This window comes from Mustelus asterias, chromosome 16 (assembly GCF_964213995.1).
Source record: "Mustelus asterias chromosome 16, sMusAst1.hap1.1, whole genome shotgun sequence".
Classification (NCBI taxonomy): Eukaryota; Metazoa; Chordata; class Chondrichthyes; order Carcharhiniformes; family Triakidae; genus Mustelus; species Mustelus asterias.
Window position 1 is genome coordinate 28,105,266 of NC_135816.1, and position 22,758 is coordinate 28,128,023.

A 22,758-nucleotide genomic window follows, 5' to 3' on the forward strand; every position below is an offset into this window, starting at 1 on the left:
ACAGGCATGTCCCCGCAAAAATGAAGCATAGAAATGGCAGGATTCAGGAACCATGGGTGGCAAGGGAAATTGTAATCTTAGTCAAAAGGAAAAAAGAAGCATACGATAGGTCTAGGCAACTAAAAACTGACAAAACCCTTGAGGAATACAGTGAAAGTAGGAAAGAACTTAAACACGGAATTAGGAGGACTTAAAGGGGCCATGAAATATCTTTAGCAAACAGGCTCAAAGAAAATCCCAAGGCTTTTAATGCATATATTAAGAGCAAGAAGGTAGCAAGGGGAAGAGTAGACCCACTCAAGGACAATGGAGGGAAGTTATACTTGGAGCCAGAGGAGGTGGGTGAGATCCTTAATGAGTACTTTGTACTGGTATTCACCAAGGAGAAGGACATGACAGATGTTGAAGTCAGGGATAGGCGTGTGCAAACTAGTAAATATCAATATATCGAAGGAGCAGTATTGGGTATCCTAAATTGCATTAAGGTAGACAAGTCGCCTGGGCCTGATGGGATCTATCGCATGTTACTGTGGGAGGCAAGGAAAGAAATAGCTGGGGCCTTAACAGATATCTTCACATCCTCTTTGACCACAGATGGGGTTCCAGAGGACTGGAGAATAGCCAATGTTGTTCTCTTGTTTAAGAAAGAGAGCAGGGAATAATCCAGGAAATTATAGGCCGTTAAGCCTGACGTCTGTGGTAGAACATAGAGAACATAGAACATTACAGCGCAGAACAGGCCCTTCGGCCCACGATGTTGCACCGACCAGTTAAAAAAAAAAACTGTGACCCTCCAACCTAAACCAATTTCTTTTCGTCCATGAACCTATCTACGGATCTCTTAAACGCCCCCAAACTAGGCGCATTTACTACTGATGCTGGCAGGGCATTCCAATCCCTCACCACCCTCTGGGTAAAGAACCTACCCCTGACATCGGTTCTATAACTACCCCCCCTCAATTTAAAGCCATGCCCCCTCGTGCTGGATTTCTCCATCAGAGGAAAAAGGCTATCACTATCCACCCTATCTAAACCTCTAATCATCTTATATGTTTCAATAAGATCCCCTCTTAGCCGCCGCCTTTCCAGCGAAAACAATCCCAAATCCCTCAGCCTCTCCTCATAGGATCTCCCCTCCATACCAGGCAACATCCTGGTAAACCTCCTCTGCACCCTCTCCAAAGCCTCCACATCCTTCCTGTAATGTGGGGACCAGAACTGCACACAGTACTCCAAGTGCGGCCGCACCAGAGTTGTGTACAGTTGCAACATAACGCTACGACTCCTAAATTCAATCCCCCTACCAATAAACGCCAAGACACCATATGCCTTCTTAACAACCTTATCTACTTGATTCCCAACTTTCAGCGATCTATGCACACATACACCTAGATCCCTCTGCTCCTCCACACTATTCAAAGTCCTCCCGTTAGCCCTATACTCAACACATCTGTTATTCCTACCAAAGTGAATTACCTCACACTTCTCCGCATTAAACTCCATCCGCCACCTCTCGGCCCAACTTTGCAACCTGTCTAAGTCTTCCTGCAAACTACGACACCCTTCCTCACTGTCTACCACACCACCGACTTTGGTGTCATCAGCAAATTTGCTAATCCACCCAACTATACCCTCATCCAGATCATTAATAAATATTACAAACAGCAGTGGCCCCAAAACAGATCCCTGAGGTACACCACTTGTAACCGCACTCCATGATGAATATTTACTATCAACCACCACCCTCTGTTTCCTATCCGCTAGCCAATTCCTGATCCAATTTCCTAGATCACCCCCAATCCCATACATCTGCATTTTCTGCAGAAGCCTACCATGGTGGAGCTTTTGGAGAAGATACTGAGGTACAGCACATATGCACATTTGGAAAAAAATGGACTAGTTAGCGACAGGCAGCATGGTTTTATATGGGGGAGGTCATGTCTCACCAACTTGATTGAGCTTTTTGAAGAGGTGACAAAGATAATTGCTGAGGGAAGGGCAATGGGTATAGTTTATATGGACTTTAATAAAGCATCTGACAAGGTCCCACATGGCAGATTGGTACAAAAACTAAAATCACATGGGATTCGGGGTTGGGCTGGCTAGATGGATGCAGAACTGGCTTGGTCATAAATGACAGGGAAAAGCGGTGGAAGGGTGTTTTTCAGAACGGAGATCTAGAGCTAGTGATGTTCTGTAGGGATCAGTGCTGGGACCTCTCCTGTTTCTGGTATATATAAATGATCTGGAGGAAAATGTGGGTGGTGCAATTAGTAAGTTTGCGGATGACACAAAGATTGGTAGAGTTGCTGATAGTGCCAGGGATTGTCGGAGGTCACAATAGAATATAGATAGATTGGAGACTTGGGCACAGAAATGGCAGATGGAGTTCAATCCAGACAAATGCGAGGTGATGTATTTTGGAGGATCAAATTTAAGTGTGAATTACACTGTGAATGGCAGAACCCTGAAGAACATTAACATACAGAGGGATCTGCGCGCGCAGTTCCCTAAAAGTGGCAACATAGGTGGCCAAGCTGATTAAGAAAGTATATAGCATGCTTGTCTTCATCAGCCAGAGCATTGAGAACAAGAATTTGGAAATCATGTTGCAGCTATATAAAACCTTGGTTCGGCCGCATTTGGAGTATTGCATGCAGTTCTGGTCACCTTCTGGTCAGAAGGACATGGAGGCTTTGGAGAGAGTGTAAAGAAGGTTCACGAGGATGTTATCTGGTCTCGAGGGTGTTGAGTACGAGGAGAAGTTGAATAAACTAGGATTGTTTTCACTGGAAAAACAGAGGCCGAGGGGAGACCTGATAGAGGTGTACACAATTATGAGAGGTGTAGACAGGGTGGATAGTCAGAGGTTTTCTCCTAGGGTGGAAGTGTCAATTACAAGGAGGCACAGGTTCAGGTGAGAGGGGGAAAGTTTAAGGGAGATGTGCAGGGGAAGTTTTCCATGCAGAGAGTGGTGGTCAGTGGAGGTGGTGGAAGCAGGCACATTAGCAACATTTATGAGGCTTCGGGATGGGTACACGAACAAGGGACGAATAGAGGGTTACGGTCCAACTAAGGGAAGAAGATTTTTTTTAGTTTAGTTACGACATCATGATCGACATGGGCTTGGAGAGCTGAAGGGCCTGTTCTGTGCTGTATTTTTCTATGTTCTTTGTTCTTAAGGATTAAAAGAAAATGCGATTTCAATGTCGCAACAGCTGAAAGGCAGTCATAAAGGTGAAACAACAAAATAAGTCAGTGGGTTTGAAATACAGGATAAGCACAAAATATTAAATATTCTCAATGACTTTCCTCCAGCTATTCAAATGACATGAATGAAATGCTTGGAAGTTCCTGTCCAACAGCAGGACAGGTCTAAGTAACCCACTTAATGTGGGCCCTTCCACTGCAATGCTGCCAGAGATACAGAGCATGTGTCAGAGGGGCCAAGAATTTTAAGGTGTTTGATTTATGTTATTAGAAATTTTCTTCCAGTTTTTACTTTGTCAACTTGAATTTTTCTAATTGTTGCTCACAGTTTTATTTCCGTTGTTTTTCTATAATTCAATAATCCTCTGCTTCCTATTCCCAGCAGGAACATTTTTGTCGCCTGTCGTGTTTCAGAATGCTTTTAACCATTTTTCTGCAAGAAGGAATTGGAAGGAAATTCAGCTTCACAATTTCATGGGTTTTCTACCAGCCCTCTGGGCCAATATGCAAAAAACGGAACTTGGTGTCATGTTGAGAATTACAGAATTATCAGGGATATTGAGGAAAGGGCTAACAAAAAAACAGAATGATGTAGTTACTTACCAAGAACAATGACAGCCAGCAAGTATGAAATTTGTCCAAGACCCACAAAGAAATTGAGGATGCAGAATATCTCCCAGTTTGGAGAAAATGCCTGCAGTACACTAAATCCAGTCTGTACAGCCATAGCTCCAAACATAACTATCTTCCTCCCAAACCTGCAAGGCAGAAACAAACCAAGTTTGAAATATCAATCACAGTATACTTGCAACATGCACATAATCTTATGCTTGCAGTTATTCACATGCACTTGAAGTTATTCATTTTTATACAGTGGTGTACATGAAATGTCTATATACTCTCAGTTATATCCACATGAACACATATTTCCCCACTGACATTTACAGACACATGAGGATCTTGATGGTATACAACTGCCACATCTTCGGAAAGGATACAACATAAAGGTTGGAAATTAATTTGGGACCTTGCCTCAGGGATTGTGATTGCCTTGTTGGGGTTGTAACTTCTGCTTACGCCCAAAAAAACTACGATTAGTATAAGAGGGAGCAAGCTTGGGATGGAGTCAGAGGTAACAGTCATGATTCTGACCCTCAAAAACACCCCACGTAGAATCATTGTTGATCTGTTGAGTGACAATAGCAACTGCAACAAAATAGCCAACCAGTGGTGTTGACACCCAGCTGGGTAGCCTGAAGAAAAGGGTTTCCTTTTTTTTATTTGTCATAGAGTCAAAGAAGTTTACAGCATGGAAACAGGCCCTTCGGCCATACTTGTCCATGCTGCCCTTTTTCTTTAAACCCCTAAGCTAGTCCCAATTGTCCACATTTGGCCCATATCCCTCTATATCCATCTTACCCATGTAGCTGTCTAAACGCTTTTTAAAAGACAAAATTGTACCTGACTCAACTACTACCTCTGGCAGCTTATTCCAGATACTCACCACCCTCTGGTGAAAAAATTGCTCCTCTGGACCCTTTTGTATATCTCCCCTCTCATCTTAAACCTGTGCCCTCTAGTTTTAGACTCCCCTACCTTTGGGAAAAGATATTGACTATCTAGCTGATCAATGCAACTCATTATTTTATAGACCTCTATAAGATCGCCCCTCAGCCTCCAGAGAAAAAAGTCCCAGTCTATCCAGCCTCTCCTTATAACTCAAACCATCAAGTCCCAGTAGCATCCTAGTAAATCTTTCCTGCAATCTTTCTAGTTTAATAATACCCTTTCTATAATAGGGTGACCAGAACTATACGCAGTATTCCAAGTGTGGCCTTATCAATGTCTTGTACAACTTCAACAAGATGTCCCAACTCCTGTATTCAATGTTCTGACCAATGAAACCAAGCATGCTGAATGCCTTCTTCACCACTCTGTCCACCTGTGACTCCACTTTCAAGGAGCTATGAACCTATACCCCTAGATCTCTTTGTTCTGTAATTCTCTCCAACGCCCTACCATTAACTGAGTAAGTCCTGCCCTGGTTCAATGTACCAAAATGCATCACCTTGCATTTATCTAAATTAAACTCCATCTGCCATTCATTAGCCCACTGGCCCAATTGATCAAGATCCCGTTGCAATCCGAGATAACCTTCTTCACTGTCCACTATGCCACCAATCTTGGTGTCATCTGCAAACTTATATGCCTCCTATATTCTCATCCAAATCATTAATATAAATGACAAATAACAGTGGACCCAGCACCAATCCCTGAGGCACATCACTGGTCACAGGCCTCCAGTTTGAAAATCAACCCTCTACAACCACCCTCTGGCTTCTGTCATCAAGCCAATTTTGTATCAATTTAGCGACCTCACCCTGGATCCCATGAGATTTAATGTTATGCAACAGCCTACCATGCCATACTTTGTCAAAGGCCTTGCTAAGGGCCTTTAATTTAATTTACAGGATTTGGGCATTGCTGACCAGGTCAGCATTTATTGCCCACCCCCAATTGCTCTTGAGAAGGTGACAGAGAGCTGCCTTCACTGGCAAGGCTGGCATTGATTATCTCTCCATAATTGTCCCAAGTAAAAGGTGGATTTTTTTGTAATTGAATGTGGCCAAGTCATTGGCTGGACCAGACTTTATTGCTTAGCCCTAATTGTCCATGAACTGAGTGATCATTTCAGAGGGAGTTAAGAGTCAGCTACATTGCTGTGGATCTGGCCAGGTCAGACCATGTAAGGATGGCAGATTTATTTCTCTAATGGGACATTAGTGAACCATATGGGTTTTTACAACAATAGCATTACAATTTTAATTCCAGACCTTTCATTAGATTCAAATTTCACCATCTGCTGTGGTGGGATTCAAAGCCATGTCCCCAGAACCCTTGGGTCGTTGAATTGCTAGCCCAGTGACAATAACACTACGTCATCACCTCCCCTTATTGATTCTACAGATTGTTAGACCACTTCAGAACAAAGTTAAGGGCCAACCAGGTTTGCATGGAATTGGAGTCACATAAAAGCCAGACCCGGTAAGGTCTGTTGGATCTTAATGATGATCCACCAGCTTCACTTTTACTGGTACCAGTTTTTCATTTCTCTATTTTGAAAAACTGATTTTAAATTTACATGGTGAGATTTGAGTTCATGTTTTAATGGATTATTAGTCCAGGCCTCTGAATTACTCCTTCAATCATAGAATCAATGCAGCATCCTTTCACAGTTACTGACAGTGTGTTCACCAAGCCTTGAGAATGAACATTTACCCCGTGAACTTGGGTAGAGTTATTGACAGTGATCCTGGATCAGGGGCAATACTACACTTACAGTGCAATCCACCATTTTGTGGATTGTAAGTCATAATTAATTATCTTTAACCATCATTGCCAGTTGGTTGGTTCTTCAACCTTCTCCTGAAGTCCTCATCATCACAGATGCCAACATCCAGTCAATTCAGTTCACTCCACATGTTATGAATGGTCTAACTGCAAGGGTACAGTTAAGGTTGTGGATAACATCCTGGCAGTAATGCTAAATATTTGTGACCTATATTAGCCAATTCCTGAGCTATACTGTTCCAGTACAGCTGTGACACTGGAATCTAATATGAAAGGTTGACTAAGCATGACCTACACATAAAAGACAGGATAAATCTTCCCCAAATTAAGTGCTGTCCCATCAGCCCCTCTTAATGATCAATAAAGCAATGGACTGAGTCATCACTAATGATATTCAGTAACACGTGCCTTCTCACCAATGCTCCATTTGTACTTAAAAGCAAATTACTGAGCATGCTGGAATCTGAAACCAAAAGAGAAAATGCTGGAAAATCTCAGCAGGTCTGGCAGCATCTGTAAGGAGAGAAAAGAGCTGACGTTTCGGTAAGATGGTGTTGCTGGAGAGAGATGTCGAGTGTCTTCATGTGGCGACGCATGGAACAGAGTGTGGCTTTCAGGATGCGGCGAGAACAGCAGTTCAAAGAATGTTCTCAACATCAAATTCAACAACTTCAGATGGTTAGCTCTACCCCACCTCGACCCCTTTGTTTTCATTTTATTTAATTTTTTACTGTTCTCTACCTTTTATTTGTTTATTGCCTTTCTTCATTTTTCTTCCCCCCCCCCTCCACTCTTTGCCCCTGCTTTATTCACCTTTCCTTTCCTTTTCTCCTCCTTTGTTTCCCTTTTCCTCCCTTTTTCAAAATTTTACCTCTATCCCACCCATCTCCCCCCCACCCCCCTCCCACTCCCCCTCCCACCCCCCACAGCTTCAACTGTCACAGCTTACCCTCTGATTTCAGCTTCTCTGCCGATTGGCCATTCACACACTTTATTCTCTCTGTGGACAGCCATTAGCAGCCTTTTCCCCTTGTTTCTGTGGCTATGACTCATCTTTCATTCCCTCACCCTTCAGTATAAATGTCTCCCACTTTCTATCACTTTTAGCTTTGACAAAGGGTCACCTGCACTCGAAACGTCAGCTCTTTTCTCTCCTTACAGATGCTGCCAGACCTGCTGAGATTTTCCAGCATTTTCTCTTTGGGCTCCATTTGTGTTCCTTCACAACAATTTGCCTTCAGACCTTATCACATTATCTAGAGATGGGTTGCAAGACATGTACATCAGTGAGGAGCTGAGATCTTCATCATCAAGGTAGCATTTGACTATTGTACTAAGGAGCCTTCATATAGGTCAGTGAGGATCAAATACTGGGACAGTCGCATAGTGATTGTTATTGGAGTGATAATTCAGTAGCCTGCCCTAAAGCTCCGGCGGCATGAGGTCAAATGTCACCATGGCAACTGGGAAATTTAAATTCAATTAATTAATTAATCTGAGACAAAGCGATTTGTCATCCTGCATGGCCCCTTGTACCTTCTATGCTCCCACATCCCAATGGCCCTTTGTCAGTCCTCTGCCAATTCTGTGCCAATTTATGCCAACTCATGCCCATACTCACATCTCTTGCTCTTACCCCTCCATGCAATTCACCTGGAATGCTTTGACAGTTCTTTGATAGCTCTGACAGTTTGTTGAGTTTTCATAGAAATCATAGCAATCATAGAGACCCTACAGTGCAGAAGGAGGCCATTCGGCCCATCGAGTCTGCACCGACCACAATCCCCCCCACATACCCACCCTACCCCCACATATTTGCCCACTAATCCCTCTAACCTTCGCATCTCAGGACTCTAAGGGGCAATTTTTTTTTAACCTGGCCAATCAACCTAACCCGCACATCTTTGGAGTTTTGCCAGTCCTTTGACAGCTTTGACAGTTTCAATGAGTTCATGTGCTTTTTACACACAACCATGTTGACTTTTAACAATCCCAAAGGATGCCTTACTTCTCCCAAAAGTGCCTGACCTTCCCCCAAAGAGGTCCTGAGGCCAAGTCCTAAGGGTTTTGTTACCTCTCCAAAGGGTTAACCTGACTATCCAAACAAATGTACAAAGTTCAGACCTTCTCTAACCTGATCAAATCTGCAGGTACCAGGATTGATACACCTGGTCTACCAAAGTTCTACTTCAATGATGGCAACTGGTGATGTAAATGGCGAGCTGCCTCACTAAATAGTGCATATGTGATCCCTGGGCCAACTCCTGTCCCATCCACACAAAAGTAGGAAGTGCCATATTTTGGGGGTGAAACTTTTGGGCTTGTCCATCATTTTGAGAGTGCCTATGCCTGAAGAACTGCCCACCATCACCTTCTCAAAGACAGAAAATAAATCCTGTCCTTGTCATTAATTCACACATTCCATGAATCAATAGAAAGCCTGAACTCTTAACAACCTCTGTTATCAAGATTAACCCAGTAAGAGTTTTAACAACACCAGACTAAAGTCCAACAGTCTTACTGTTTACCCCAGTCCAACGCCGGCATCTCCACATTATCAAGATTAACCAACATGGCTAAAAAAAAGAGACATGCATTTCTCATGACAATTCACAAGGATACCAAATGCCAGCAGAACAACAAGAGGAATATGGGATGACCAGAAAAGTCACACTGCCTGGTTTAAATTTCAAACAATGATTGGCAGTTAACTGTCAGTCACTGGGTTCATTCTCCACGGCAATATCTCTAACAATCAGAGTCCACTTGCCAACCAATCAGCGCTCTCTGCTCATACAGTATAAACATGTTTCTTTTTTCAACAATATTCAAGTTCCGTGTTAGCAAATAATAATGTTGTCATCTATTTTGGGCTCTCCTCCAAATAGACATAGGCTGCTGGTCTCTTTGAGGGGGAGATTTAACCTGAGGATCACCACATCTCAGGCATCTGCAGTAAAAATTCATTGTTAAAAATAGACATGCTTGTGAAAAAAATTGAAAGGGAAGAGGGCGGTATGATGGCACAGTGGTTGGCATTGCTGCCTCACAGCGCAAGGGACCCTGGTTTAATTCCCGGCTTGGGTCACTGTCTGTGCGGAGTCTGCATGTTCTCCCCATGTCTGCGTAGGTTTCCTCCAGGTCCTCTGGTTTCCTCCCACGGTCTGAAAGACAGGCTGGTTAGGTTCCTTGACCATGCCAAGTTCTCCTTCAGTGCACCCAAACAGGTGCCAGAGTGTGGCTACTAGGGGATTTTCACAGTAACCTCATTGCGATAAACATACAGTGGTCATATGAACTTACTAGCTGTGTCAAGTTTGCCCTCCTTTCCTCCCACCTTCATGTAAGCATACTTGTGACACTAATGAGTAAATTTAAAAAGAGGCAAGGTTTGAGTAGGCAAGGCCTTTATGAATAACCTCAGCTGGTATGGAAATCTGAACCTACACTGTTGGTGTCATTCTGCACCATGAACCTGCTGTCCAGCCAGCTGAGCTAAACCAACCCCCACCTCCAAATAGTACACTCGATATGCATATACATCACCAATTCTCCTTCATCATTGGTTGATACCTTGCAATTTCTTACATAATATCACCGTAAGGATTGCATGAGGCCTAGTCGAAATCACGCAACCATCTTCTCAGAGCAAGAACTGCAATCCGATCATTATCCTGAGAATATTTTTATGCCCAAAAACACTCACTCAGGTAATTGCACAAAACCATTTATTCATCCAGGTTCGAACACAGAAAAATTCACATGCTTACTCACTCACAAATTCAGATCCAGATTACCTGATTGTCAGCGATATAGAAATAAAACGTCCCAGATATTTGGGGCGGCACGGTAGCACCGTGGTTAGCACTATAGAAATAAAACGTCCCAGATATTTGGGGCGGCACGGTAGCACAGTGGTTAGCACTGCTGCTTCACAGCTCAAGGGACCTGTGTTCGATTCCCGGCTTGGGTCACTGTCTGTGTGGAGTTTGCACATTCTCCTCATGTCTGCGTGGGTTTCCTCCGGGTGCTCCGGTTTCCTCCCACAGTCCAAAGATGTGCGGGTTAGGTTGATTGGCCATGCTAAAATTGCCCTTAGTGTCCTGAGATGCGTAGGTTAGAGGGATTAGTGGGTAAAATATGTAGGGGTATGGGGGTAGGGCCTGGGTGGGATTGTGGTCGGTGCAGACTCGATGGGCCAAATGGCCTCTTTCTGTGCTGTAGGGATTCTATGTCACTTACAAATTTCACCATTCTTATGCGCAAATAATTATGTATTGTGGTATTGTGACAAAGTGACATACAAAGGAATCAGGAAGTAAAATTGGGCATTACCATAAGTAACAAAAGGATAAACATGTTTGATAAAACATCAGAGACAAACATATGATTGTGTTCCTACAAAGTACAAAGAACACTGGGCAGACTATTATATCTGTAATGCATGATCATGTTCATCAGGCTTTATAAACTCATACCTGTTGCCCATTTGAGTCAATTTGATATAGAATGTAGTTAGTTTTTCACTTTTTCCTCACAAGTCATTTTTTCTGCCCTGTTTATACCTCCAGCACAGGAGTAAAGCAATAGGCAACAGTTTAAACAATTTTTAAAATAAAGAACAGCCCCAAATTAAATTGAGGCATTTGTGTGATGTGAATGTGGGAGGAAAGGAAGGCAAGCTTGACGCAGCTAGCAAACTCGTGTGGCCACTGTATGCTTATCATCAGCATTTTCCAGGGCCACCTCCCACTCGCTCCCAGGGGAAGGCCAGGAGGCCCGGCTGGTGTGAGGGACCAAGCTTTTCTTTTGATTAAAAAGAAGAAAGGCTTACGTTTATATAGCACTAGATGTCTCAAAGTATTTTTGAAGCTGAGTCTGTGTAATGTAGAAAATAAGGCAGCCAATTAGCACACAGTAAGCTCCTACAAACAGCACTGCAATGTCAGTCTAGATTGTAGTGCTCAAGTCCTGGAGGTGCACTTGAACCCACAACTTTATGACTCAGAGACAAAGTGCTACCAACCAGGTCACCCCTACTCCCCTGGGCCTGCAGGGAATCCATTAACGTGGAAAAAACATTATTTTGCTCTTTCTTTTCAGCTCTGAAAATAGCTTTTTCCACTACGATTTTACTCACAATTCACACCATCCCAGATGAAAATTTCTTTGGGGTGTGAATGATGTTACCATGTCTCGAATTTTCATTACTTATGAGGACTCTACCTGCTTGTAGTAAGTGCTCACATGCCTCATGAAATCCAGGAAATAAAATAGCGGTTGTGGATGGAATGCAACACAAACAGCAAGGTGAATATTCAACACCTATTTTATCAATGCTCTCTTCACTACATTTCTGGCTTTGATTGCGTCGGAGATAATTGTGCACAAGATTTTTTCTTGCAGAGTTCAATAATGGAAATAACTTACCGATCTGATAACTGTCCAGAAATAAAGGAACCGGACAACGTTCCCACAAAGAATACTGACATAGCAAACGGCCCTTTCCAGTCATTGTCACACACCAAATCCCACTGAAATGCAAAAAGAAATGAAAAATTTCCTATTTAGTTTAGGATATTTACAGACAAGCCTTTTCACTGCGTTGGATCTAAATGATCATACCCAAACGGGATAGGGGAAAAGCTCATTCAGGTCACTGCAGCAATATCAGTTGCGCCAATGGCACTTTCAATCTGTGACTGTAAAAATAGCCACAGGGTACCATTCCAAGATGCTTCACAGGGGTGTTATTAAACCAAATTTGGCCCTGAGCCACATTTCTTTAATTATTTCATTGAATGTGGACAATCGCTGGCAAAGGAACATTTGTTGCGCATCTCTAATTGCCCTCAAGAAAGTGAAGGTGAGTCACCTTCTTGAATCATTACAGCGCAGATGCTGCAGGTGCCCCCAAGGTGATTTTAGGAAGAGGTTTCAGGATTTCCATTCACCAACAGTGGAGGAACAGAATGAAGATCCAAGTATGGTGTGAAGCTTGGACAGGAACTTACAGGTAGTTCTCATGGAGGTGTTGCCCTTGTGCTCCAAGGTGGTAGAGGTCATGTATTTGGAATGTGCTGTCGACGGAGCCTCAACAAATAACTCTGGTGAATCTTGTAGATGGTGTACACTGCTGGCATTGTACATTGCTGGTGGGGGGAGTCACTGTTTAAGAAGGTGGATGTGGTGCCAATCAATCAGTCACTTTTTCCTAGATGGTATCAAGCTTCTTTAGTGTTGTTGGAGCTGTAGATGCAGAATATTCAATCACACACCTGAATCAAGCCTTGTAGATGGAAGAGATAAGAGGTGAATGACTCATCACAGAATTCCCTGTTTCTAACATGCTCGTACAAGTACAATATTTATATGACTGGTCCAGTTTAGTTACTGGTTAGTGGACACCCACCGGATAGTGAGGGTTTCAGCAACAGAAATGCCATTGAATGCCAAGGGGAGATGTTTAGATTCTCTCTTGTGGAAGATATCTATCGTCTAGTACATGTGTGGTGTGACAATCACTTGCCACTCATCAGCTCAAGTCTTCATGTTGTCCAGGTCTTGCTGCAAAGGGATGTGACTGCTTCAGTATTTGAAGAGTTGCAATTGGAGAATGTCATTGATGATGCAGATGAAGATGGTTCAGTCCAGGAAACTACCCTGAGGAACAGCCATCATGACATCCTCGGACAAAGATCTTTGTGCTAGTTATGATTCCAACCAACAGTGAGTTTTCCACTGATTTTGATTGACTCTAATTTTGTTTGGATTCGTTGATGGCTCATGAGGGCAAAATCTGCCTTAATGTCATGGGCAGTCACTCTCACTTGGTCTCTTCATTTCAACTCTTTTGTCCATGCTTTGACCAAGGATGAGATGTGGTCAGGAACCAATTAGCCCCGAGATACTCAAACTGATCATCAGTGAACAGGTTATTGCTGGGTATGTGCCATGTGATAGCATTGTTGACGATACCTCCCATTACTCTGCTGACGATCGAGAGTAAACTGATGGGGTGATAACTGGGTGGAGTGGACTTGTCCTGATTTTTTTTTAGACAGGGAATCCTGGACAATTTCCCATGGGGATTGGGTGGATGCCAGTGTTGTAGCTATGAAACATAAGTAGCTGTTAGGACATGTGAACAAAAATTTGTTCAAAGTTTTAAGGAGTGATTTATAGGAAAAAAGCAAGATAGAGAGTTGAAGCGGTTCAGAGAAGGCATTCCAGAGTTTAAGGCCAAGGAACCTGATGGTACAGCCATGAGTCATGGAGTGCTTAATATCATAGTGCTCAAGATGCCAGAATTAGATGAGTCTAGATCTCTTGGAGGGTTGTAAGCCAAGGGAGATGACACAGAGAGGGAGGCATGTGTGGCTATGGAGGAATTTGACAAAAGCATAAGAAGTTAAAGTTTAGATGTTGCTTAACCAGGAACCCTGATGCATCTGTGAGTATGGGGGTTATGGGTGAATGAGACTTGGTGTAAGTTGCAGAATTTGATTTGATTTGATTTATTATTGTCACATGTATTAACATACAGTGAAAAGTATTGTTTCTTGCGCGCTATACAGACAAAACATACCGTTCATAGAGAAGGGAACGAGAGAGTGCAGAATGTAGTGTTACAGTCACAGCTGGGGTGTAGAGAAAGATCAACTTAATGCAAGGTAAGTCCATTCAAAAGTCTAACGGCAGCAGGGAAGAAGCTGTTCTTGAGTTGGTTGGTACGTGACCTCAGATTTTGTTTCTTTTTCCCGAAGGAAGAAGGTGAAAGAGAGAATGTCGGGTGCGTGGGGTCCTTAATTATGCTGGCTGCTTTGCCGAGGCAGCGGGAAGTGTAGACAGAGTCAATGGATAGGAGGCTGGTTTGCGTGATGGATTGAGCTACATTCATGACCTTTTGTAGTGCCCTGCGGTCTTGGGCAGAGCAGGAGCCATACCAAGCTGTGATACAACCAGAAAGAATGCTTTCTATGGTGCATCTGTAAAAGTTGGTGAGAGTCGTAGCTGACATGCCAAATTTCCTTAGTCTTCTGAGAAAGTAGAGGCGTTGGTGGGCTTTCTTAACTATAGTGTCAGGACAGGTTGTTGGTGATCTGGACACCTAAAAGCTTGAAGCTCTTGACCCTTTCTACTTCGTCCCCATTGATGTAGACTGAGGCATGTTCTCCTTGACACTTCCTCAAGTCCATGACAATCTCCTTCATTTTGTTGACATTGAGGGAGAGATTATTGTCGCCGCACCAATTATAGAGTCATAGAGTCATCGAGGTTTACAGCATGGAAACAGGCCCTTCGGTCCAACTTGTCCATGCTGCCCTTTCTTTTTTTAAACCCCTAAGCTAATCCCAATTGCCTGCATTTGGCCCATATCCCTCTGAACCCATCATACCTATGTAACTATCTAAATGCTTTTTAAAAGACAAAATTGTCACTGCATCTACTACTACCTCTGGCAGCTTGTTCCAGACACTCACCACCCTCTGTGTGAAAAATTGCCCCTCTGGACACTTTTGTATCTCTCCCCTCTCACCTTAAACCTATGCCCTCTAGTTTTAGACTCCCCTGCCTTTGGGAAAAGATATTGACTATCTAGCTGATCTGTGCCCCTCATTATTTTATAGACCTCTATAAGATCACCCCTCAACCTTCTACGTTCCAGAGAAAAAAGTCCCAGTCTATCCAGCCTCTCCTTATAGCTCAATCCATCAAATCCCGGTAGCATCCTAGTAAATCTTTTCTGCACTCTTTCTAGTTTAATAATATCCTTTCTATAATAGGGTGACCAGAATTGCACACAGTATTCCAAATGTGGCCTTACCAATGTCTTGTACAACTTCAACAAGACATTCCAACTCCTGTATTCAATGTTCTGACCGATGAAACCAAGCATGCCGAATGCCTTCTTCACCACTCTGTCCACCTGTGACTCCACTTTCAAGGAGCTATGAACATATACTCTGAGATCTCTTTGTTCTGTAACTCTCCCCAATGCCCTACCATTAACTGAGTAAGTCCTGTCCTGGTTCAATCTACCAAAATGCATCACCTCGCATTTGCCTAAATTAAACTCCATCTGCCATTCGTCAGCCCACTGGCCCAATTGATCAAGATCCCGTTGCAATTGGAGATAACTTTCTTCACTGTCCACTATGCCACCAATCTTAGTGTCATCTGCAAACTTACTAACCATGCCTCCTATCTTCTCATCCAAATCATTAATATAAATGACAAATAACAGTGGGCCCAGCACTGATCCCTGAGTTCACCAGATTCTCTATCTCATTCCTGTACTCTGCCTCGTCATTGTTTGAGATCCGACCCACTACGGTGGTGTCGTCAGCAAACTTGAAAATGAAATTGGAGGGGAATTTGGCCGCACAGTCATAGGTGCATTAGGTGTATAAGGAGTATAGTAGGGGCTGAGAACACAGCCTTGTGGGGCACCAGTGTTGAGGATGATCATGGAGAAGGTGCTGTTGCCTATCCTTACTGATTGTGGTCTGTGAGTTAGGAAGTTCAGGATCCAGTCGCCGATGGAAGTGCCGAGGCCCAGGCCACGGAGTTTGGAGATGAATTTCGTTTGAGAATTTTGGATGGCATTGAGTTTATGAGGGGGAAAAGTGCTTTGACAGTGAGACTAATGGTTGAGAAGGGAAAGCTGGCGTTCAATTAGACATTTGACCAGGAACTTCGACAACTCTCTCCCAAACCTGCTGATATGAGCCCACACTGCTTCCCTGGACAGCTCCCAGGTCCCACTCGCTGCTCTCTGCAACCACTAGCTAAAGCGTTAGCTGCTTCCCACTCCTCGCAGTTGAGAAGCACCTTGACTTCAGAGGGAGACAAAGTTAAAAAATGAATTCAAATTCGAATCAAATGCTTAGAAACCCAAAGACAAAGCTCAACTATAAAATAGATCTTGTCCGGGTCAAGCAAGATAAAGGACTGCAGGTTCTTGGGCATGTTTGGACCAACTCCATCCTATTTTAGAAAACATATTAGTTACCCTCACAATCTAATCTCAGAGTCCCTACTGCCAGTGTAATGACTGTGTTCCTTCAGCCACTTACCTCGCTGACGATGGTGGAGATGTACTGATCCTTAATGTACTCCCAACCATCCAAGCAGGGCTCCTGTTCTAGCTCCGATATATTGAAGGAATCTGGGTCGGGAAAAGACTGTGAAAGATTCACAATTACATCCAGCCGGTACCGTCTACATTTGCTGTGCTGGAGTTTGCCTTTTTCCAGTTCCAGAGGGATAGTCCTATTGATCCACGCTTCACTCAGATTGAGATTCCCGGGAATTAAACAGCGATGCTCTGGAACATCCCCGACAAAAACTATGGACAATCCGCAGAAACCATTGGGAAAGATGCTGAGGCTCAGGAGGAAGAAGATAGCTTTCTGATAGGGTCCCCATTCTCCAAGGAAAGCGGTGATTTCATCGTAATCCCGCATGCTGGTGACAGCGAGGGGAGAGACTGGCAGTGAATTACTTCAGAGAAGTCACTGTGCAACTACCTTCTTGAGTAATGTAACTACTACCTGTAAATACATTACCGATCTCCATCTGGAGCTCCTCCTAGTCTCAATGTATTCTTCGTTCCATGACGAACCGGTCTGTCAACATTGAAGTGCATGTATTCTTCCAGCAGGAGAAACACGTTCTCTATTGCAACTTCAGAGAAGTACATCATTCCAAAGGTTTCTCTTTCTGTTTGCTATACTGAACCCTGACAAGGGATTAACAATCATTTTTAAAATGTGTTGGAGGTCGGCTGCGTGGAGACAGCCCCATCATTTCTAACAAGCTAGATATGTTTTATTTTGGAATTTAGGTTGTCTTGGAGAAAGGGCTCGGCCTACATTTGGTAAACATAGAAAATAGGAACTGGAATGGGCCATTCGGCCCATCGAGCCTGCTCTGCCATTCAATATGATCATGGCTGATTCTCTACTTCGCCACCATACTCCCACACTCTCCCCTTCAGTCGAGAAATTTAATTCCTTCTGAAATATATTCAATCACTTGGCCTTCACAGCCTTCTTTGCTAGAGAATTCCACAGGTTCACCAGCCTCTGAGTGAAGAGGTTTCCTCTCATCTCAGTCCTAAATTGCCTACCCTGTATTCTGAGAGTGTAACCCCTTGTTCTACACCCACCAGCCTGAGGAAACAACATCCCTGCATCCGCTCTGTCCGGCCCTGTCAGAATTTTATGCATTTCAATGAGATCTCCGCTCATTCTTGTAAAACCCAGTGAATACAGACCCAGTTGACCCAATCTCTCCTCATACGACAATCCTGCCGCCGCCCCCCCCCCCCGCCCCCCCCCCCTCCCCCCACCCCGCAGGAATCAGTCTGGTGAACCTTTGGTGCACTAGCAAATATATCCTTTGTTAGATAGGGAGACCAAATCTGCACACAATACTCTCGGTATAGTCTCACCAAGATCTTGTACATCTGCAGTAAAAACTCACTTCTAAAAGTAGACATGCTTGTGGAAAAAATTGAAAGGGAAGAGGGCGGCACGGTGGCACAGTGGTTAGCACTGCTGCCTCACAGCACCAAGGAACCAGGTTCAATTCTAGCCTTGGGTGAGTGTCTGTGTGGAGTTTACACATTCTCCCCATGTCTGCGTGGGTTTCCTCCAGGTGCTCCGGTTTCTTCCCACAGTCCAAAGATGTGCTGGTTAGGTGGCTTGGCCATGTTAAATGAACCCTAGTGTAGGGGGACTAGCAGGGTAAATATGTGGGGTTATGGGGCCTCTTGAGCAGGATTGTCAGTGCAGGTTAAATGCACCAAATGGCCTCCTTCTGCACAGTAGGGATTCTATGAACCCTTAAATGGCCTTGCACAGATTACCAAACAATACTGCATATCCAAAGTCATATGTGTGTTTTGGACACTTCGGTCTTCGTTAATCTAACTGGTAAACAAAGCTGAAAGCAGCTTGGAATAGATAGCTAATTATCATAAATCATATGAGTTATACATGCCTGATCACGTTTCATCCAAGAAACACAAACATTATTTTTCAGCTTCCAGCAAGTTCTAAATGTGCTAACACCCTCAGCAACGCTGAGAGTCTGTGGAACAGGTTTATCCTCAGAAAATAGTAACAGTCTGTCTGATGAAATATACATAGAAACATACATGGAAACTAGATGCAGCCCTTTGAGCCTGCTCTGCCATTCATTTTGATTATGGCTGATCATCAAATTCAATACCCTGATTCCGCCTTCCCCCCATATTCCCCTTAGCCCCAAGAGCTATATCCAATTTCTTCTTGAAATGACAATGTTTTGGCCTCAATTACTTTTTGTGGTGGTGAACTCCACAGATTCACCACTGTCTGGGTGAAGAAAGTTTTCCTGTAAAAGGTTTACCCCTTATCTTCAAACTATGGCCCCTAGTTACCATAGAACCATAGAAAATTACAGCTCAGAAACAGGCCTTTTGGCCCTTCTTGTCTGTGCCGAACCATTTTATGCCTAGTTCTGGACTTCCCCCACCATTGGGAACATTCCTTCCGGGTCTACCCTGGATAACCCTGTTAGAATTTTATGAGTTTCTATGAGATCACCTTTCACACTTCTAAACTCCAATTAACATAATCCTAACAGTCTTTGCCTCTCCTCATATGACAGTCCTGCCATCCCAGGAATCAAATTGGTAAACTTTCACTGCACTCCCTCTAGAGCAAGGACATCCTTCCTCAGAATTGGACACCAAAACTGCACACAATACTCCAGGGGCACGATCTTTCTGCCTGGTGTCAAGTGGTTTGATATCTTCCCAGCCACTTTTTCATGGCGCAAACAGCTTTGATCCCAAAATGGGTGAGACCTCACTTTGAATGGATTTCAATATCATGAGTCAGTTTGGCATGGCCATTTCTGGCCTCCCATACCTTTTCCACCTCTCCGGCATGAAGTCACATCATATGCTCTGTAAAAGTCTGGGCCAGGCGTAGAAGGAAAGTGAGGAGTGCATACCATTGAGCACTAACCCCCAGAGTGCGGGAGGGGGGGGGGTTGTTCACAGCTGCTGCCATGTTGCAGACTGGGGGACTTGCATGTGGCTGGAGTTTGGGGGGGCTCACACTAGTCTGAGAGTCCCCAGGTCAGGGGTCGCCGCTTGTTTGGGGCTCATGTTGCGTGTATTCCCCCTGGCTGCGGACCGACCCCCGAGGTGCTTCACATGAGGTCGACTACCAACCCCACGAATATCGCTCTGGTTTCCCTGCTATTTGTCTGCTCTACAGGCTCTGTGGTTGTCAGCAGACACTCTATCCCAGGCCTCAGTAATAGTAACAAAAACCAGGCCTGGCAACTGTTGCCCCAATCAATGGAGCTCACCAGGTGTTAACACGGCTCCTCACATTCCATGCACTCTGCAGTGTTGCCTTCGATGGGAACCCATCCTGTGATAGTCACGATGGTGACTCTCCACCATCTGACTGAACTGCAAGCCATTCCTGGAAGTCGGTGCACCAAACATCCAGGTGGGTGCACCCATGTCTATGCTTCAAGACTTCCCAATGGGAGCCACGCACAGCCACCTGTATGCTCTCCATGCCCAATGTGACGAGGATGTGTCAACAGTAGACAACCCATTGAGGTGACGCATAGCACCAGCGATGGTGTCGGGTTGCCAGTATCCAGAGTCAGGGGACACTGGTTGCTAGGAGGGAGTAGTGGGGTCCAGGATGGAGAAGTGTACTCTTTTTCTCTCTCAACACCACCCCCCCCACCCCTCACTTCCCCCCAAGGGTAAGTATGGACTGCGGATTGTCAGCAATTAAGATGATGATTATTGCAGCAGCCACTGAGGAGGAGGAGGAGGAGGAGGGAGATGTTGGCATGGGAGGAGGGAGAAGGGCGGCACGGTAGCACAGTGGTTAGCACTGCTGCTTCACAGCTCCAGGGTCCCGGGTTCGATTCCCGGCTCGGGTCACATTCTCCTCGTGTCTGCGTGGATTTCCTCCGGGTGATCCGGTTTCCTCCCACAGTCCAAAGATGTGCGGGTTAGGTTGATTGGTCAGGTTAAAAATTGCCCCTTAGAGTCCTGATGCGTAGGTTACAGGGATTAGCGGGTAAATATGTGGGGGTAGGGCCTGGGTGGGATTGTGGTCGGTGCAGACTCGATGGGCCGAATGGCCTCCTTCTGCATTGTAGGGTTTCTATTTAAAAAAATGTCCGGCCATTGCAAGGTCAGCCCGGGCCAGAGGCTGCAGCAGGAGAGGGAGCTGCCGCTCGGGACCAGGACATAGTTGTGCATCCTCCCATAGGGGTGGCTAGTGGATGGAGGGGGCAGAGACCCAGGGTTTATTGAACATCCAGATCCTTCAATGGGCTGATGGAAGCCGTGTGCCACGGCAGGCTCCATCTAAGTAAGGAGACAGTGCGCCACCTGTGTCAGGTCCTCACAGAGCTGTCACCTCAAGGGGCAGGAGGACACCCGCTCCTGTGACAGTGACTGTCATGGTGACCCTTAATTTCTACGCCAGCGGGTCCTTCCAGGCCACCAGCAGGAACATCTGTGGCATCTCACAGCCCTCAACACACAAGTATGTCTGCCAGGTCAGGGATGCCTCTTTGCCCTGGCTGGGAATTACATCCAATTCAATGTGGGTGAGGCTCAACAGGAAGCCCAGGCTACAAACTTCGCCGCCATGCCCCATGTGCAGGGGGCTGTAAATGACACGGTCCATCGGCGTGGCGAGCTGGTAAGATCACGCCCCTTGTATTAGGCATCAAGCGTGTTTTATTCTTCATTAATGTTGATTGTAAAGGTCTGTGTCTGTGCAGGTTTGTCCTTTATAATCTCCTGAAGCCAAGAACAAACAGTCAGCACCTCTTCGAGAAGAGCAGCTAAACATTGATTTGTGGGTCCTCAAATCTCAGTGAAATGTGATCTCAGGGCCAGATTTTATTATCTTCCCATTTGAGTAGTTTATGCAGGTTTTATCAAACAATGAACATGGCTTAAGACCATAAGACATAGGAGCAGAATTAGGCCACTCGACCCATCGAGTCTGCTCCACCATTCAATCATGGCTGATTTTTTTCTCATCCCCATTCTCCTGCTTTTTCCGCATAACCCCTGATCCCCTTATCAATCAAGAACCTATCTATCTTTTTAATGTGCAACAAGTTTTATCTTCTATCTTACTGGGACCTGGGGGTCGCTGGCCAGGCCATCATGTTTATTGCCCATCCCTCACTGCCCTCAAAACAGAGTGTCATTTCAAAACCAACAAAGATTCAGAGGGAGGAATATGCTGGTCGTTCAACGCGGGCGGGATTCTTCGGCCCTGCTGCAGTGAATGGAGATTTGGCTGTGCGCCAAACTCTCCGTCCTCGCTTGCAGTGATAGCGGGGAGTGAATGGCCGTAAAATTCCGCCCTGGATGTGCGCATAGAAATGTTCAGATACATCAGCCTCTCTTGAAACACTTGCATCTGGAAGGATTTAGTTTGATCCCTGACATTTTCACTACACCCATCACTTCCTCTCGGAACTGGCAGTATTGCTTTTTGAGTAGCAAGTCAGGCAAACACATATTTGACATTCAGATCATGAAAGATGCTATGAAATCACTGGGCAAACAGGTTCCCTGCAGCTTGACTGCAATTTTATCGTGCTTTGCTGGGGCAGTCCTGGACGTGAACTTTCCAAACAAGCTGACATGGACAATCTTACGAGAGAAATTCTAAGTTCTGAATGAGTGAGAAAATCAGAGCTTTTTTGCACTGCTTTTTTTCGACGAGCCACAGACGGTGATTTTTCAACACTTGGTGCAATGAAAGAGTCGCTGGGCGTTTCTCGCCAGAATGGACTCAACGGGCACGTGACCCACCCAAATTGGCTGCAGCTCAACGGTGTTACCAAGGGAGAGCTGCATATAAGCACTACCGATGGACACACAGGCAGCCACGCCAGGAAGATGGCACCCAAAAGAAGTGCCCCACGATTCACTGAGGGAGAGCTGGGCTGTCTACCGGACGCAGTGGGGGCAAGGTGGGCAATACTATTTCCCTCAGGTGGGTGACGACCCAGCGGTCAGGTCGGCTATGAGACCTGGGGGGTCGTGGCAGTGGCTGTCATTGCCCATGCACTGGCACGAAGGTCCACCAACCAGTGCTGGAAGAAGATGAAACATCTCCTTCAGGCAGGAAGGGT

General features: G+C 44.9%; 1 protein-coding gene across 1 annotated transcript in view; it reads right to left on the bottom strand.

Moving 5' to 3' along the window:
• LOC144505469 (organic cation/carnitine transporter 2-like) overlaps positions 1 to 17,039 on the bottom strand; it is a 48,430-nt gene extending 31,391 nt beyond the window's left edge. The window contains exons 1-3 of the mRNA XM_078231579.1: positions 16,641 to 17,039; positions 11,992 to 12,095; positions 3,814 to 3,968 (exon numbers count right to left, since the gene is read on the bottom strand). Coding sequence (XP_078087705.1) covers positions 3,814 to 3,968; positions 11,992 to 12,095; positions 16,641 to 17,030 — 649 coding nt within the window. The 5' untranslated portion in view covers positions 17,031 to 17,039. The remainder of the gene's footprint in view (positions 1 to 3,813; positions 3,969 to 11,991; positions 12,096 to 16,640) is intronic.
• Positions 17,040 to 22,758: the final 5,719 nt, after the last annotated feature.